Genomic DNA, 16,539 nt, shown 5'->3' with positions numbered 1-16,539 from the left:
TATATCTGCTTAGCTTTTGTATCAATTAAACAGATGGAAAGTAGGAACAAAGCAGACTTTGGCTTTTAAAACGTGAGTGATTTGTTTATGTGCTACCAGGTTATTATTTGGCTAAAACATGTAGAATGTGCTTCTTCAAATTCAGCATTACCTGGTTCTTTTTCATTCTGCAGATAGTAAAAAGCTGCTAGAGAAAATATTCCCATCACCCACAGAACATGGTTAGCTTTCTGCAGATATGTCCATTTGTCTCATTAGCCTTTGTGAACTTTTCTGTTCAAGTTAAACAAGTTCTAGGGAAGGGTCACTAAGCACTGCTTTCATCTTAAGTCAGACTCTTATTTTTAAAAGCATTGAGAAATAACATGAGGAGCTTTCAGAATAAGTGACTAAAAATGCAATTCTAAGGATGTGCTCCCGAGGAATGTATGAAATTTTTGAGTGTTACGAAAACTCATGAGTATTAAATGATTAAGATGGTATAGGCCTAAGGAGTATACACTGTTAGAACTTCTAACCTGTACTTAAATATTGAACAATATTTTTCTACTGGAATTCCAGTTTCTTATTTGTGGAATTGGAGAGTGATTTATTTATGTATTTCCATTATTGTATTATGATATGTGGAGTTCGTATGTGGCAGATAAGTGTTAAATACTTTGCTTCCTCCTTATTTACATTTCTTTTTTCTCCAGGATTCTTGGGATGGGCAGCATATTCCAGTTCTCTTCTCCATATTTTGTGGTTTGTTAGTGGCAATGTCATATCATCTCAGCAGACAAAGTAGTGACCCTTCTGTGCTTTTGTAAGTGACTCTTTTTTAATCCTTTCTCAAGGAAGATGCAATTCTCGAAGGGATTTTAGATAGAAAATATTAAACTGACATCAGCATTATCAAAAATAGTATGATATTGGTTCAGTAATTGAAGTGAAATTTTCAAACTTTGCACCTTCCTTCTCCTTTGAAGAGCAGCCTTTCTTTACAACCAAAGTCTGATTCAGGTGCTTTCTAATTACCAGTCGTGTGCCAGCTTCCAGCTGGTGCATTTGTGTAACAACAATTTGTAATGATTAAAGAGGTGCTGAAAGTATTAATTTAAGCTGAAGCCCACTTGTGGATTTTTCTTGGACTGTACTTTTCTCATTTAATTCGTTACTGCATTTTTCCCTTGAATGTATGGTCAAAGAACTAATTTGAATTTGATCCTGGATACAAACCAGTAATAGTCTGTTAGTGTACCCATCCAGGATGGGGAAACAGTCTTGTTCTTTTTAGTTGGAGTATATTGATCTGATAATGGGAGAACTTATCAGTTAGTAGCTGTGTGTAAAACAAAATGCTTCCAGTAGGAGAAACACGGCTCTCACAGAATATCCAATAGAGGCTCAGTTGGCACATATGTGGTTAGGCAGAGCTTGAACTTAGATTTAAATGAAGCTATAATGCTGGATGAATTTGAGCAGTAGTCCGAGTCATGTAATCAGAGCCTTTTCTGTAGATGGAGAGATCGGAGATTGTTACCTGAGTGTTCATGCAGGGTCTTCTGAGAATTTATCAGTTGGATTTAAGTCATGGAATTCTTTGTTCTCTCACTGATGTTTTCAGGCTGCATCTGAACTTTGGAGCATGTAGAGTTTTTGTTTTGTTACATGCTAAAGTTTAGTTTCATGAGTAGTTTGATCACAGTTTATGAATATTTCATTTGTCTAGTTATTTGTTTCCCAGTCCCTAGATAAATAAGCAGCTGGATTTATTCAAACAGCAGTTTAAGTTCTCTCTTTAGTGGTGATCACTGGTGTGTAGCTGGAGAACTGGTGCTATGATAAAATTGAGATCTTGTTATAAATAAGCTTTTCAATGTGGAAGCCCTAATATACTAAGATTGCTTTTTTTGGAATAAACTTGTAGTAAATAGATTTTCTGACTTTGTTACTCTTCTAAAAGCAGAGTAGTGCATGCTTCTCAATGGGTTCTTTTTGTCTTTCTTCAAGCTCTTTAGTGCAATCAAAATTTTTTCCTAATTCTGAAGACAAAAACCCTGAGGATCCTCTGTCTGAAGTGAAAGACCCTCTACCTGAAAAGCTTAGAAATTCTGTGGTAAGTAGGCATTTTTAATCACTTTTTTTTTCATTCAGTCTAAACACTTTATGTTGCTATCTTATGATGACCAGTATAGCATTGGTCTGAAGCAGTAAATAAAAGACTTGGCAAATTTTAACTTAGACAGAAGACAACCTCCTTGTGTAGGTCTTGGTTCTAGAGAATTAACAGTATCAACAGATTTCTCCTAGTACAGCAGACACAAGCATGACACAATTCAGCATGTGGAAACTGCAAACAGAGCAGAGCAACAGTCTTAAGCCACAGTGGTAGGATGGAAAGACTGTATGGGATCTCTAACTCAATGTGTTCAGTTGCTGGGAGAGTGGGAGAGCTGAGGATGACTTTCATTGTTTTTAAGTAGAATTTCTTGTATTGCAGAAAAAAAAAAACACCTGTATCCCAAAAAGTTAAGACCTTGAAGCAATAGTTGCTCTGCATAAGTATTTTTCTGGCTTTACAGTAGTTAATCCTGTAATGGTTTCTGTGTGTGTTTACCATGGGAGCAAGTTTAAACTTGGAGGACTATGACTTCTAATGACCCTGAACCTATATCGCCCTCTTGTGACTAGCCTGATGCTAATCATTTTGTTGTGTTTTGTCCATTCCCAACGTGTAACTTCTATTGCATTTTTTTTAGAGATAACAGAAAATTCAACCTCATTCATAAGGGTCTTTCCAAAGCCATCCTTTTAGTCTTCTCTAGAGGAGGAGAAAGGAGAGAGAGTTGTTCTGTCAGATAGTTAGCTTTGTCTAGGCAGCTGTCTTCAGAGCTCATAATTGCTCTTTTCACAGATCATAGCAATTCATAGGTCACAAATGGAAGATTTGGTTAGCCCTTTCAGCTTTTTTCACTGCTATACATGAGATCCTTGTAACCCCTAGTGGTCCAGAATGAGAGAGTATATTGAGTATATTAATTTTTCCTGTCCCACTTTGAGTAGCTATCTTTCCTGTTCAAATAAGTTAACCAGTGCCCTTGTGAAATTTCTGATAACTTCAATGGAAACTATTAACACTGGCATCATTGGAGATTCTTTTAGTCAGTTTCACTATTACTGCTGGTGCACATTAAGATTCTGAAGAGGACAGCCAAAATTGCTGTTTGCTAAAATTGTTCTGTTTTGACTCCCCAGAGTGAACGATTGCAGTCTGACCTGATTGTGTGTATAGTCATTGGTGTACTCTATTTTGCAATTCACGTCAGTACAGTATTTACAGTTCTACAGGTAAGGTGTTCCTTCAAGTGTATGACTTGTTTTCTGTATACAAATATTCTAATGATCTATAACACTTAACAGAGCCATGGCATTTCCAGAATGAGTAGGTTTAGATTATCCTGAAGTATATAGTGTGACAAGGGCATGACTGAACATTTTCACGTTTCAGCTTTGTGTCAAATTCTTTTTCCTTAAGTGGTTAGGTTTGTTGGCTTTTGTTTGTTGATGGTTTTTTCTTAGTTTGCTTTAGCCTCTGACACGAACTGCCCTCCCCTAATCTGTCTCAATTAAGCTAGTGTAAAGAAAAATATAGAAGGTTTGATTATTAAAGTTTGAGAGACTGAACACTGACTCAGCAACTGCGTGCTAGTGTGGCAATAAACTGCAGGGCAAGGGTGTACCCCTTTCCAGAAATACTTGCTTTCAGGATTTCAAAGGACATCTGAGTTTTAAGGTGTTTTTTTGACTTGTCATGCTAGGTAATACTTTGCTTTGGGTATCTTGAAAGTGTATACGTGCATCCTACTTGATGTTACTTCCACAGCACAACATCCTGTACTTGAATTCATTTAAGTAAAGGCATTTGTCTGAAGAGTTGCAGTTACTGACTGATTTTAATATTCTTCAAATGAGTTTATCAGTTAGCTTATAAACAGCCTTATTTCAGATAAGTGAAAGTTTCTTGTACATATTTTAAAAGCATTTCACACTCCCACTGCTGCCCACAGTTAAAGTTAGAAACTAATTTTAAATAACGTACATGTATGTAGCTTCAGGTTTTCAGATATTTTCAATGTTCTGTGTAGGCAGATGTACAAGGTTTTACTAAGGGAAATCTCTCTTCTATTGTATGTTTGGACATCAGCACTCCTCCTGAATTTTACGTTCTTCCACGTTTGAGAAACTTGGCTATATGGTCTTTACCATTGTGTAGTGCAATAGACTTAGGCTTTGAGAGTTATAACAAGACAAAGTAATTCCAGTTTTACTTCAGTATATCAACTAATTTAAAGAGTATAGGAGATGTTACTGTGAAATTTAGTCTTCAGACTATATAAATATGATGATGTTTCCTGAGTTTCATAAGGGTGTTTGGTCTTAGTTGAAGGTTTCTTATTCACCTCCTTGAGAATGAAAGAAGAATGATTTATTTTTTTTGTATGCTTATACCTCCTTTATCCAACAGATGAAAATGTAAAATGGATTTTGTCTTTAGAGGGTAGTGACTTTATTATTTATCTAACGAAATGCAGATGGATAAGAGGTAATGGACTGTGAAGGAAGATTGTTGTATTGTTTTTACTTCAAAATGGTTCTAAGCTGAGTGAAAAATTCTTAGAAATAAAGTTCTTGTTCATGGGCATTTCCTGTTTGATCTTTAGGTTGGCACTACAGTTACTCATGAAGTATGTTCCCAGATTACCACTATGTGAGCAACTGTCTAGGTGTTTGAGGAAAGCACTGTGTTATAATGTATGATTTTTTTTAGTTCTTCTATTTTTTTTAGTAAAACACAAATCTTAATTTGTTCAATTCTTTTCTTCTTTAGCCTATTTTAAGTTATGTTCTCTATGCATTGGTGGGTACGGTAGGCTTTGTGACCCATTACGTTCTGCCTCAACTCCGAAAGCAACTTCCTTGGCATTGCTTTTCTCACCCGCTGCTGAAAACCAAGGAATACTATCAGTTTGAAGTCCGAAGTAAGTATCACTAATGATACTTTTTAAATTTGCAGTAGTTGCTGACCAATTTGTGGTAATGATTGACACACTTCAACTCTTGCTGTATTATTGTTATCAGCTGAATATTTCTTGACACCTGGTTTAGTTATATTTTAGTTGCTCACTTCCTCAGACTTCCATTGTGTGGCACTTTGAAGTGATTATGATACTATGTTACATGTGCTATATTATCATATATTTCAGAGCGGTCCCACTAAGATCTTGAGAACTGTGCTTTAAGTTTCAAGGTTTGTGCTAATGATTACCTTAATGAAAAGCATTCAAATTTTTTCTAAAAATTATTTAGGTAGATGTTTCTTCAAGATACTAGTTTTCAAGTGCTTCAGAGAAGTAGATAGGGTGAACTCTGGAGATTTCATCTTAGCATAAATTTGATTCTTTTTGGTATTATTCACATTTAACAACAACAGTAGTTTTCTATTAATATCTAACTGGATACTTTTGTTCTTTGTTTAATCGTAAAATGACTTGGATCAAGAATCCTGATTCTGTTATCTGAATTTGACTTATCAGTGCAATCTGATCTTTTTAATATCTCCTGATAGATGCTGCGCATGTTATGTGGTTTGAGAAGCTTCACATTTGGCTCCTTTTTATAGAGAAGAATGTTATCTATCCACTGATAGTCCTCAATGAGCTTAGTAGCAGTGCTAAGAGTATTGCTAGTCCAAAGAAACTGGATACTGAGTAAGTAGAAGAGGCTATCAAGTAATCTGAGTATGTCTATCATGGTGTGAATTGAAATAGTGAGTTGTGGAATCAGTAGGAATACAGCTAATGCTATTTCCTGAACATGAAGGCAAGGAATAAATACAGTTCTTTTCATGTGAAAGCTTGTGTAGAAATGAGTCACCTTGTTGGCTTTAAACTAAATGGAATATTGCAGTTTTAAAATAGGAACCTACACAAAGAAAAATCATTCAAATCATGGTATAGATTATAAAGATTGGAAATTGCAGAATTAATTAGCGGTGTGATAGCAGAATTTCCTTGTTGATATGCAGAGTCTGTAATATGATTATCCAGACCACAAATTCCAGATACTTAACATTACTTTTATAACCTTCTGATCCATCAGTTACTATCCCTGAGGCAAAAAAAGAAAAAAAAAAAAAAAATGCTGTCATTAAGTTGCATTTCTCCCTGTACAACCTCCGTCAGTATAGTCATGCAGAAAGTAATGATAATTGGTATACAATAACATCCTCTTGCTGGTTAATCTAGAGTACTTCCAGCATTTTTGCATCTCAGTATTGATAAATCTGAATTTAAGGCTTGATTTCTGTTCAGAAAACAGGGACACCTCTAATATTACTTAGCAATACTGTTTTATAAATAACGTTAATCCTTTGGTTAGTAACATCTAAAGAAAAAATAAAAATATCTTTTAAAATAAGTAAATGCTCACGTGCTACCACCATACAAGAAAAATGAACAAAATCCAAATATAAACCCTGAATTTGGAGACTGACATTGCATGGGAGCAACAGTTTAGGTCGTCTATAAACATAGCCTTTCAGGCAGCAGATACGTAACTGTTTTCTGTGAATTTCTCTCCAGGTTGGGTGCTTTAATGATCACAATAGCTGGCTTGAAGTTACTGCGTTCATCATTCAGTAGCCCAACGTGCCAGTACGTCACTGTTATTTTCACAGTGCTCTTCTTTACTTTTGATTACAAAAGTTTTACTGAGACCATGCTGCTAGATCTCTTCTTCATGTCCATACTCTTCAGCAAGGTAACTTTTAACTCTCTGTGTGTTTCAGGTCATGCAAAAGGGAAAACTGGCTATACCATTAACTGATAGCTGATCTTCAGATCATTAGTCTTATTGGCACTTTTACAGTTCTTATGCATATTGATTAGACTTCTTCTTAAAGCACTTATGTTTGCTTGAGACAGCATACGAGTTTTTCCAAAACTCTCATGAGTTTCTGTTAGTAGAACAGTGTAGTGCATATTAATATGACTCACTTCATCATTGCATTCTTTTTGTAAGTTGGAAGGCTTCTTGCACACCAGCAAGAACTCTAGGGGGACCGGTAAACTCCTCAGGATATTTTCTGTACTCCAAAGTATGTTGACTTTCAGCAAAAATGCTTTTTATTTTATTTTTTTTTTTTGTCTTTCCTACAGCTTTGGGAACTCTTTTATAAGTTGAGATTTGTATATACCTACATTGCTCCCTGGCAGATAACATGGGGATCTGCTTTCCATGCTTTTGCCCAACCCTTTGCTGTGCCACGTATCCTTTGTAATTGATGAGTTTTTTGGGGGGGAAGGCACTTATTTATACATTCTGAGTGTTATGTTATAATCATTATGTATTATGAGATACATCTCATGAATGAGCAGGTTTGTCCAATGAACATTTATGCAAAACTATACATACTTTCTACCTTGCTACAATACTATAAGCTGTACAGCAGCAGATAAAGTAGGAACAGAATTCTAACATAAAAAGCATAGGAATTAAACAACTGGAAAAATGACATAAGCTTTTCTTTGACACTCCATTCCTTTTTTCAAGAGTCACTAACCATATGATTTCAGATTTTGAGTATTGTTTGCGTAGGCTGGATTGAGTAGAGTATCGATTTAGTGTTACATTAGACTTGGTGGTAATTATCTGAAAATTCTACACTAACATACTGTTACCTATTTCTGTTTTCAAAAGCAAAAATAATCCCTTTGACAACTGGAGAAACTGTAAAGACATTATGCTGCACAAAATTTCTTAGAAATTGTTTTTTTTCATACTTGGTGTTGCTGTATACTTAACGTATTGTTACAGAAGCTTGAAGAATGTTTTTGCTGCTTTGCTTTCCTTAATCTTGTTATCCTACAGATTCTGCAATGTTATTTGTCCAAGCAGCTGTGTCAGCATTCTTCTCTACTCCACTGAATCCTTTCCTGGGAAGTGCAATATTTATCACTTCTTATGCCAGACCTGTCAAATTCTGGGAAAGAGACTACAAGTAGGTGAAATAAGACCTTTAAATACTGTGTCCTTTGTTTTATTTAAACATGGAACTAAGGTTCAATGAGCATTCACCTTGAAGTGCTGTTATCTTACTTTCCCTGAAGAAGATTAGAGCACTGATCGTTCTGAAATAGCGTAGCAATTGTTCTTACTGTAGCAGCATTTACATTAGCTTCTTAGGTAATTTCTACTGAGAGGTATGCAATTTTGGTATTGTTTTTTAAGCATCCAAATTATAACTTCATAAAGTGCAATTGTATTCAAAACATGAGTTCATTAAAAAAAAAAAACTGCTGGGAGAGTACATTAAGTGTATTTGACTTCTCTTCATTATTGTCCATTTCACAGCTAAAACTAGTTAACCTCGATATAAAATCTTAAAATCCTTGTATGATCAAGATGCCATTAGAAGATTATTCGTGTCAGATTACCTCTCTGAACATTGTCCGGGGCCTCAGTATCATTCTTGTAGTGAGGGACCCAAAGCTGAACACAGCACTCAAGGTGTGGCCTAATCAGGGCTGAGTACAGAGGGATATAAAATACTTAAAGAAAAAAAAAAAAGAAAAAAATGTAGAAATATTTCACTTGTAATATTTTTATCAATTTCTGTTAGTAGTAGTTTCTTCCCTTAGATTTTCTCACAGTAATAAATTTCATTAAGAACACTTCATTTTAATTTCAGCACAAAGCGTGTGGATCATTCAAATACAAGATTGGCTTCGCAGCTTGATCGAAATCCAGGTAGCTTTCCTAGTCTGACTTGTTTTTATAATGTGTTTTTCTTACGTACTTACTAACATGCTCACGAGGAGCAAAGGTACAAATGCTTGTTTTTCATGGGATTTGTGATCAGTTTGTTCTATGATTTTTTTTTTCTAAACCCCACCAGACCGTTGTCATCTCCTGTTATTTTTTCCTTCATCATCTCTCTCCTTCATTGTTTACTTTTCTATGGACTTTTCTTGTTTCCTTCCTACCTTTGTGTATCTCTGCTTTACTTTTACTTTGTCTATAATCACAGCATTAAGTTGTTTTGCTTCTTTATTCTTAAGTAACCAGAAAGATGAACGTTATTTGAGGATGTCTCAATGACATGGTGATGAGAATTATGCAACAGTTGTTTCTGAGATACTTCTGTGCATATTTGCTTTTGCACATTATTATATGGAATAGGTTGGTGAGAGATGCAGGAGTTAAACTGAAAGAATAATTTGGAAAACGGAGGAGTAAAAGGGAAAAAAATTGGTCAAAAGTATTGAACTTCACTTAGCAATTATTTGGAGGAGTTGTCTCAAGAGCTGGGGTAGGAGCGGAAGGCACGAGGTTGATAGCCTTGAAATAACACTGTTAAGGAAAATGTAAGACTCAATGTGGATTGATAATTGACGTTCCAGCTTGAGTTTTTCTGCAGATGTAGATGATTAACCAAAATGCAATCTTCCTGCAGGTTCAGATGATAACAATCTGAATTCAATCTTCTATGAACATTTAACCCGTTCCCTTCAGCATAGCCTATGTGGAGATTTGTTGTTGGGTCGATGGGGAAACTACAGTACTGGGGACTGCTTCATTCTTGCCTCTGACTACCTCAATGCACTAGTACACCTTATAGAGATAGGAAACGGCTTAGTCACCTTCCAGCTGAGAGGACTTGAATTCAGAGGTGAGCGTGTTGCCCTTCCTTAACTGTCTATACCTCAAACCGGTTTTTTGGTCTGAAAACTTCAGTTATTTTCTGTTCCATCCTATAAATTATTTGCTTTGAAAATTGAGCTTCAGGGCCTCTTTATGCCCTCCGACCCCTGAGGAAAAATAACCTTTAACAGTTCTGATGCTAAGCCTCTCTTTTAATGCAATGTGGCTATGATAACTGATTCATAATGCTACCTAAATAGAATATATGTGATCCTACCCTGATTAAATTAAGCTATCCAAATCTCTTGTTCACTGACAGGTAGTTAACTTGGAGTTACAGGAACATTAATTGGACTCTAATATGATTACTAAACACACTACTAAATGCGAGTCAATGTTAAAACAATTGTATGAAGCATTTAACTGTTGTTTTTTTTTAATTATTTTCTCTTTCCTAAGGAACTTATTGTCAGCAAAGAGAAGTAGAGGCCATCACTGAAGGCGTAGAGGAGGATGAAGGTTTCTGTTGCTGTGAACCTGGTCACCTTCCTCATATGCTTTCCTTTAATGCTGCATTTGGGCAGCGTTGGCTGGCTTGGGAAGTGCTTGTGACAAAGTATGTTCTGGAGGGTTATAGTATCACAGACAACAGTGCGGCATCCATGCTGCAAGTCTTTGATCTCCGGAAAATTCTCACCACTTACTATGTGAAGGTATTGAGTCACATAACTCTAAACTGTGGGGGAGCTAGGCTGGATTATAGCTGGGAGTGGTTCAGTGCCTTCAACTTCCAATAGCTTTCATGGGTGTGATATGAATTATAGCTTTATGAACAACTTCATCACAGGAGGCCAGAGTTTGCTGTACTGACAATTATTTGATGTTTGGTTGTAAGAGCAGAAAAGTGACCGAGAGAGGATTTTGTTTCTTGCTGAAACTGGACTAGAAACTGAAAGGCTATTACCAAAATGTAGTAGCCATTGTAAATGAAATAGTAACTGGTATGACTCTCTTGGAAAGGGCCAAAGCCATCTCTTTATTTTATTTTTGTTTTACTTGAAAAAGGATCCTGTTAAATGTGCAAGTTTTCTGTGTAGACCTTAGATCCCTTATATGATCTATTTCCCCATTTGTGATCTGTCATGAAAAATTTGAATTTTAAATTTTTCTGAGATACATTCACACAAAAAGTTTGTCTCCAAATACGACTGTATTAAGCTGCCTCATCTTTAAATTTAGTATTTTAATTATTTAGAAATATACTATCCATGTTCACTCAATTAAGAATTCCCATTTATGTGTTCTTCTGCAGTTTGCCTGCCCCATCTGTTTTTCTTTCCCTTACTTCTTAAGTATATGCTTTAAAAACTCTCAGGAATCATTGAAAATATTAACATATACAGATCTGTATTGGTTTTTGTGCTGTTGAATTTGTTGCATCTGGGAGCTATTGTGTATCATTTTTGTTCATTATCAAGAAAATCTGTGAGTTGAAAAACTTTAATTTTTTTTATTTTAGTACTGACTCATGGATTTTTTTTAACTACCATTTCAGGGGATCATCTATTATGTCACAACTTCCCCCAAGTTAGAAGAGTGGTTAGCTAATGAGACAATGCAGGAAGGACTGCGGTTGTGCACAGACCGCAATTATGTTGATGTAGACCCAACATTTAACCCCAATATTGATGAAGATTATGACCATCGTCTAGCAGGAATCTCAAGAGAGAGTTTCTGCATGATTTATTTGAACTGGATAGAATATTGCTGCTCTCGAAGAGAAAAGGTAGGTATGAATATGTGAGGGTAGGTATTCATTATTCAAGAATTGTCTCATTTTTTCCTTGTTACCTCAAATTAGTGTTTTAATACTGATCTTTTAGAAAATAAGAAAATTGAGATGTTATGTTGTTTTGATGTTCTACTCTAGATGCATTAATTTAAATAATTTCTGTAAGTAAGGAAGTGTACGATGTGACCTGTCTGCTAGTGCCTTTTCAATTACCAGCTTAAAAGAATCAGTTGAAATTTAGTCAACCATTTGTCTGTGTAGAGAAGTGTGTTTATGGAATTGATGTTGCATATTTAGATGTCATTGTTTACAAATCAACCCGAATATAATCTTGTGACAGGTTTTTATATGATTGCTGACTTTTTGTTAGTGATCATTACTATAACTTTGCTTTGGACATCTAGAACTGTTGGCTTGTCAAAGTGATCATCCCATATCTAACTGTTTTCCCCTGCCAAGACTCCCACCTTTTAAATAGGAACAGTAGTGTATTTGCAGGAGAATGCTTTTACCATTCACAAAAAGTAGTATGTACTGTAGTCATGTAGTGTTTGAAAATGAGCAAGAATTGATTGAGAATAAACGATAGGAATGTAATTTGAATTCACTTTCTGCATGAACTGTTGGAGGCTTCAGAGTTTTTCACTTTTGGAGCTATAAGATTAGGTAGCAGCCCATCTTAAAGGAATTAAAGGGTTTTGTAGTCAGATGACAAACAGCGGCCAAAGAAAACCATTTCCTATTATTAAGTGACTATTTTGTGAAACTTACTGTGGACATATTGAAAATCCCTTAAATGCTGCTACTATCATGTGGATCATTATGTATTCTATACAGTGCCAAATGGCTTTGAGCTGAGAGTGAGTTCCCCTGAATAAGCTGTAATCTGGGCAAGTTTTCAGTTGACTCAGGATCATATACTCCTAACCACTAAGCAAGAATCCAGCTTATTCACTAAAAATGCTTTTGTTGTAATATCATAATCTTGCTAAACAGCAGTTTGCATACAAGATGCACTGTACCAATGAGGAAAGTGCATGTATCCATTCAGCTTACAATTAGTTTTATTTAAAATATAATATGTGCATGTTTATCTTTACAAATATGTAGAATACTTACAATTTTTTTTTTTAAAGGAATTCATAGTGAAAGTCTGAATAGAGTAGCTGGTGGGGTAGGTACACACACAAGGCTTGTGTACCTTTGTATGCATTTGGGTGTTTTATTCCTTAGAGCAGTTTTTTAATGTCAAATCTTTAACTCCCTTTACCTTTTTTTTTTCTTCTTACTGCAAGCCACTGGATTCAAGTAAAGACTCACCGCTGGTTACACTGTGTTATGGGCTTTGTGTTCTGGGGCGGAGAGCTTTGGGAACAGCTTCGCATCATATGTCTAGGTAATAAAATCTTGTAAGCTCTGCTTTCTCAAACTCCCTCTGAGATCGTAGATTACATGTTGGATGAGTACCTCTTCAGGAAAGATGATGGTAGTTAATTTCATCCTTTCTTAAACTGGGCAGATAGGCTGTGTGACCTTTCTTCATTATAACAGCCAGTGAAATATAACCAAAGAACAGCACATGAGGGAGAACTGGAATTTGAGCATTTTGTTTTATAGAACAGCTGAAAGGTGAGCATTCTGATGTGGCTAAGGTCCAGTGATAACTGATAGAAAAAACTCAAAACTGATTGAGTTCCGAAAGTAAAAACTATTTTACTTCAGTTTGATGGAAATGTTCATCTGTATACCAGTGAGCTTCCCCAAGAAGGTCTTAGAGATATGCAATCACAAGAGTGATCAGAGCATTTGATTTTTCACTAGACTCCATTAGCTTAGTAAAAGTAAATGATGCCCCTAAGAATGAGTAATCTATCAAGACTTGATTTAGTGCTAAAACATCCACAACTGAGGCTACGTCTTATTCTCAATTGGTCCACTGAGGTGTTGTACTTCCCCAAAAAGCCTTTTCTTTTAATAATCTTCAGAATAAAACCAGCCGTTCCGTAGAGTTCCTGTCTACTTGTGTCCATGTAAATACAATCTCTTGCCTATATAGTTTATTCATCCTTTAGTGCATGTAGACATCTCGTGTCAAGACTTTACTTACACAAATGCTCACTTGTATTTTCCCTTTCATCTTCTCTCTTATTTATAGAGAAGAGTGGTGTGCCTTTATGTACAGCTTAGTATCTTCTTACCTTATTAATTATATTTTTTTCCTCAATTTTTTTCCTCAACAGTAATCTGGAATCCTTCTTGTATGGCTTGCATGCCCTTTTTAAGGGCGACTTCCGTATATCTTCAATTAGGGATGAATGGATCTTTGCTGACATGGAATTGCTGAGGAAAGTAGTGGTTCCTGGAATACGAATGTCACTTAAACTACATCAGGTGAGGAATTTGATGGAAAGCTGACTCTGGTTCTTTTTATTTCTGCATGTTCTTTCTTTTAAAGGTAAAGTGCTGAGAGAGAGACACTCAGCTCTGATTGCTTGCTTTGGATGACCATTATTTTTCTTCCCTTAAAGAGAGATCTAATGGAAAATATGTAGATAGGTAATGAGTGTATGTAAGGACAGCCAGCGTGTCTTGTCCACTGTCATTGTCAAACCTTACTGCTGAGATACCAGATCCAAGTTTCCAGGAAAATTAGGGAGATAGAATACATAGCTTCAGAAAAAGAAGGAAAATAAAGGGGAGAGGGCGTGTGACAGAGACAGACAACTGAAAATGAGTGAATATCCTGTCATGTCTTTCATCCCTGGATGTTCAAGGCCAGGCCAGGTGGGACTTCAAGCAGCCTGGTCTAGTGGAATGTGTCCTTGCCTATGACGGGGATTGGAACTCTGTGGTCTTAAAGGTCCCTTCCAAGCCAAACTGTTCTGTGATTCTACAAGTCTAGTGTAAAATTCAGCTGAATAAATAATAGGCTGGTCCTTTGAATCATTCCTTTTTAAGTTAAAGGGAGCAAACCTTCCCTGAGGAGCAAGTTGTTTGCTTTTTATACATAGTTACATATGAATTATCAGTCATAATTTACTGATTGTTCTTGGAAACAGGATCACTTCACTTCTCCAGATGAATACGATGATCCTTCTGTTCTCTATGAAGCCATAACAACTCATGAAGAAAATCTAGTTATAGCACATGAAGGGGACCCTGCTTGGCGGAGTGCTGTTCTTTCCAATTCTCCTTCCCTCCTTGCTCTGCGTCATGTGATGGATGATGGTACCAACGAATACAAAATTATTATGCTGAATAAACGCTATCTCAGTTTCAGGGTCATTAAGGTAAGTTTTGTGTATATTCCACAATGGTATATTTAAGATATGCTACTACATACTTCAACTCAAATTATACTTTGTTGTTACTGGCCTGTCACTGCTGGGGCAGCTTCTTTTGTAGTAGAAGTGTTTGATCAGGAAATCAGTTCCTGACTTCAAATGTTTTATTTCTCATTCAGTTCTTACCCTTGCTTTATTCTTACTGTTGCAGCCTGTGTCCATCAGGTCAGCCCTTTCGTGAATATGACTGGCTGTAGTTCTGTAACACAATTACACACATGTGTGTAGAAGTCTACATATGGAAAAGCAGTCTAGTCATGTTTCACTTGCTGACACAGCGTTTTTTACTTGGGTTCTGTCATTTATCTTTTGCAGGTGAATAAGGAGTGTGTGCGTGGCCTGTGGGCAGGGCAACAACAGGAGCTTGTCTTCCTGCGTAATCGCAATCCAGAAAGAGGAAGTATCCAAAATGCAAAACAAGCTCTGAGGAACATGATCAACTCCTCCTGTGACCAGCCAATTGGTTACCCAATCTATGTCTCACCTTTGACTACATCCTATTCAGATAGTCATGAACAGCTTAAGGAGATTCTTGGAGGAGCTATCAGCTTAGGGAATATCAGAAACTTCATAGTGTCTACGTGGCATAGGTGAGCTGAGAAAATGAGTTCTCATGAGTATGTTTGTGGTCTTGTATGTCATTAACTAGTCTCATACATGCTAACCAGGGCATAATTTTATAGTATTCAGTTATATGCAAATAGATAAGTCTTAACTTTTATTTCAAGCACATCTGTAGAATATGGCAAGTGCCCTGGCACAAAGAGCTAGCTTGAAGGCTTGTAAATATTACAGCACAAACTGAGTGACAACTTAGAAAAACTTAGAGGATAAAGTTTGTGTGCAAGAATTACAGTTACAGTTCTAATGTCAGGTCTGATAACAAAAGGCAATGCAACTTCTGCGTTAATTTTTTGTTATTACTTCCATTACTTTTGCTGTCTTCAGTAGGATTTCTGTCCAGTAAACATGCAACGTGCAGGTGTAAATATTAATGTTGGTGTGTTTATGCACAGCAACTCAAACTTTAGTTATTGTTCAAAGTTACAGTGTAATATATATATATATAAATGTTTATCATGTATGTCAGAGCTAAAATGTGCAACTAATGATGTTAGTGTAATCTACCCTACATATGACCTTCAGGTAACCTGGTACAAAGTATTGCTGTGCTGTGTTTTGTAGACCATGAGAACTTTTACTTCACTTCTGGCTCCTTATGGCTGTGGCTGTAAAAGCAATCATGGCAACTTCTCATGGCATTCAGAAACGTGTCCTTACCAGTTTCAGGAGCTAGTCCCATAGTTGGAACAGTCCTCTTGCTTTTCTCATGGTCATACTTACACATAGACATCTACAGCACATCTAAACAGAACATACTCAGTATGTGCTGCATTTACTGTAGTCTGTGGCATATGTTTTCTGTCACCATCTGCTTGTCTGACGTGTGGGTAGAGCAACAGGTGAAAATACAACACAGAACAGTATTTGGATCCAAGCTGTTCTGGATCCCAGGGGCAAAGAAAAAAAAAAGAAGAAAGGATTTCTTGTATTTTCAGTGGGACCAAAAGAAAGAAAGAATAAAAAGTAGGAATTGAAAGGAAGAAGGAACATGCCGTGTTGTGTTGTGTGTCTGTCTGAGGTTTACCAGGTCAAATAATATGGTGAAAAGCTTGTATGATTATATATGCTGGAGAACGTCGATTGCCATCTGAATGT

At 36.3% G+C, this 16,539-nt stretch overlaps 1 protein-coding gene across 11 annotated transcripts in view; it reads left to right on the top strand.

The window, feature by feature from the left end:
* PCNX1 (pecanex homolog 1 (Drosophila)) overlaps positions 1–16,539 on the top strand; it is an 86,428-nt gene that overhangs the window by 58,074 nt on the left and 11,815 nt on the right. For all 11 annotated transcript variants that reach the window (XM_015287579.4, XM_025150850.3, XM_025150849.3 and 8 more), the window contains 16 exons: positions 696–805; positions 1,993–2,098; positions 3,238–3,330; positions 4,871–5,021; positions 5,609–5,750; positions 6,624–6,801; positions 7,200–7,308; positions 7,912–8,041; positions 8,732–8,790; positions 9,497–9,712; positions 10,144–10,397; positions 11,240–11,470; positions 12,772–12,872; positions 13,717–13,867; positions 14,536–14,766; positions 15,136–15,410. In XM_015287579.4, coding sequence (XP_015143065.1) covers positions 696–805; positions 1,993–2,098; positions 3,238–3,330; positions 4,871–5,021; positions 5,609–5,750; positions 6,624–6,801; positions 7,200–7,308; positions 7,912–8,041; positions 8,732–8,790; positions 9,497–9,712; positions 10,144–10,397; positions 11,240–11,470; positions 12,772–12,872; positions 13,717–13,867; positions 14,536–14,766; positions 15,136–15,410 — 2,537 coding nt within the window. The remainder of the gene's footprint in view (positions 1–695; positions 806–1,992; positions 2,099–3,237; positions 3,331–4,870; positions 5,022–5,608; positions 5,751–6,623; positions 6,802–7,199; positions 7,309–7,911; positions 8,042–8,731; positions 8,791–9,496; positions 9,713–10,143; positions 10,398–11,239; positions 11,471–12,771; positions 12,873–13,716; positions 13,868–14,535; positions 14,767–15,135; positions 15,411–16,539) is intronic.

The sequence above is a fragment of the Gallus gallus genome, chromosome 5, assembly GCF_016699485.2.
Source record: "Gallus gallus isolate bGalGal1 chromosome 5, bGalGal1.mat.broiler.GRCg7b, whole genome shotgun sequence".
NCBI classification, from domain to species: domain Eukaryota; kingdom Metazoa; phylum Chordata; class Aves; order Galliformes; family Phasianidae; genus Gallus; species Gallus gallus.
The sequence above is the reverse complement of the archived record's forward strand: the minus strand, read 5'-3'. Positions and strand labels throughout refer to the sequence as shown.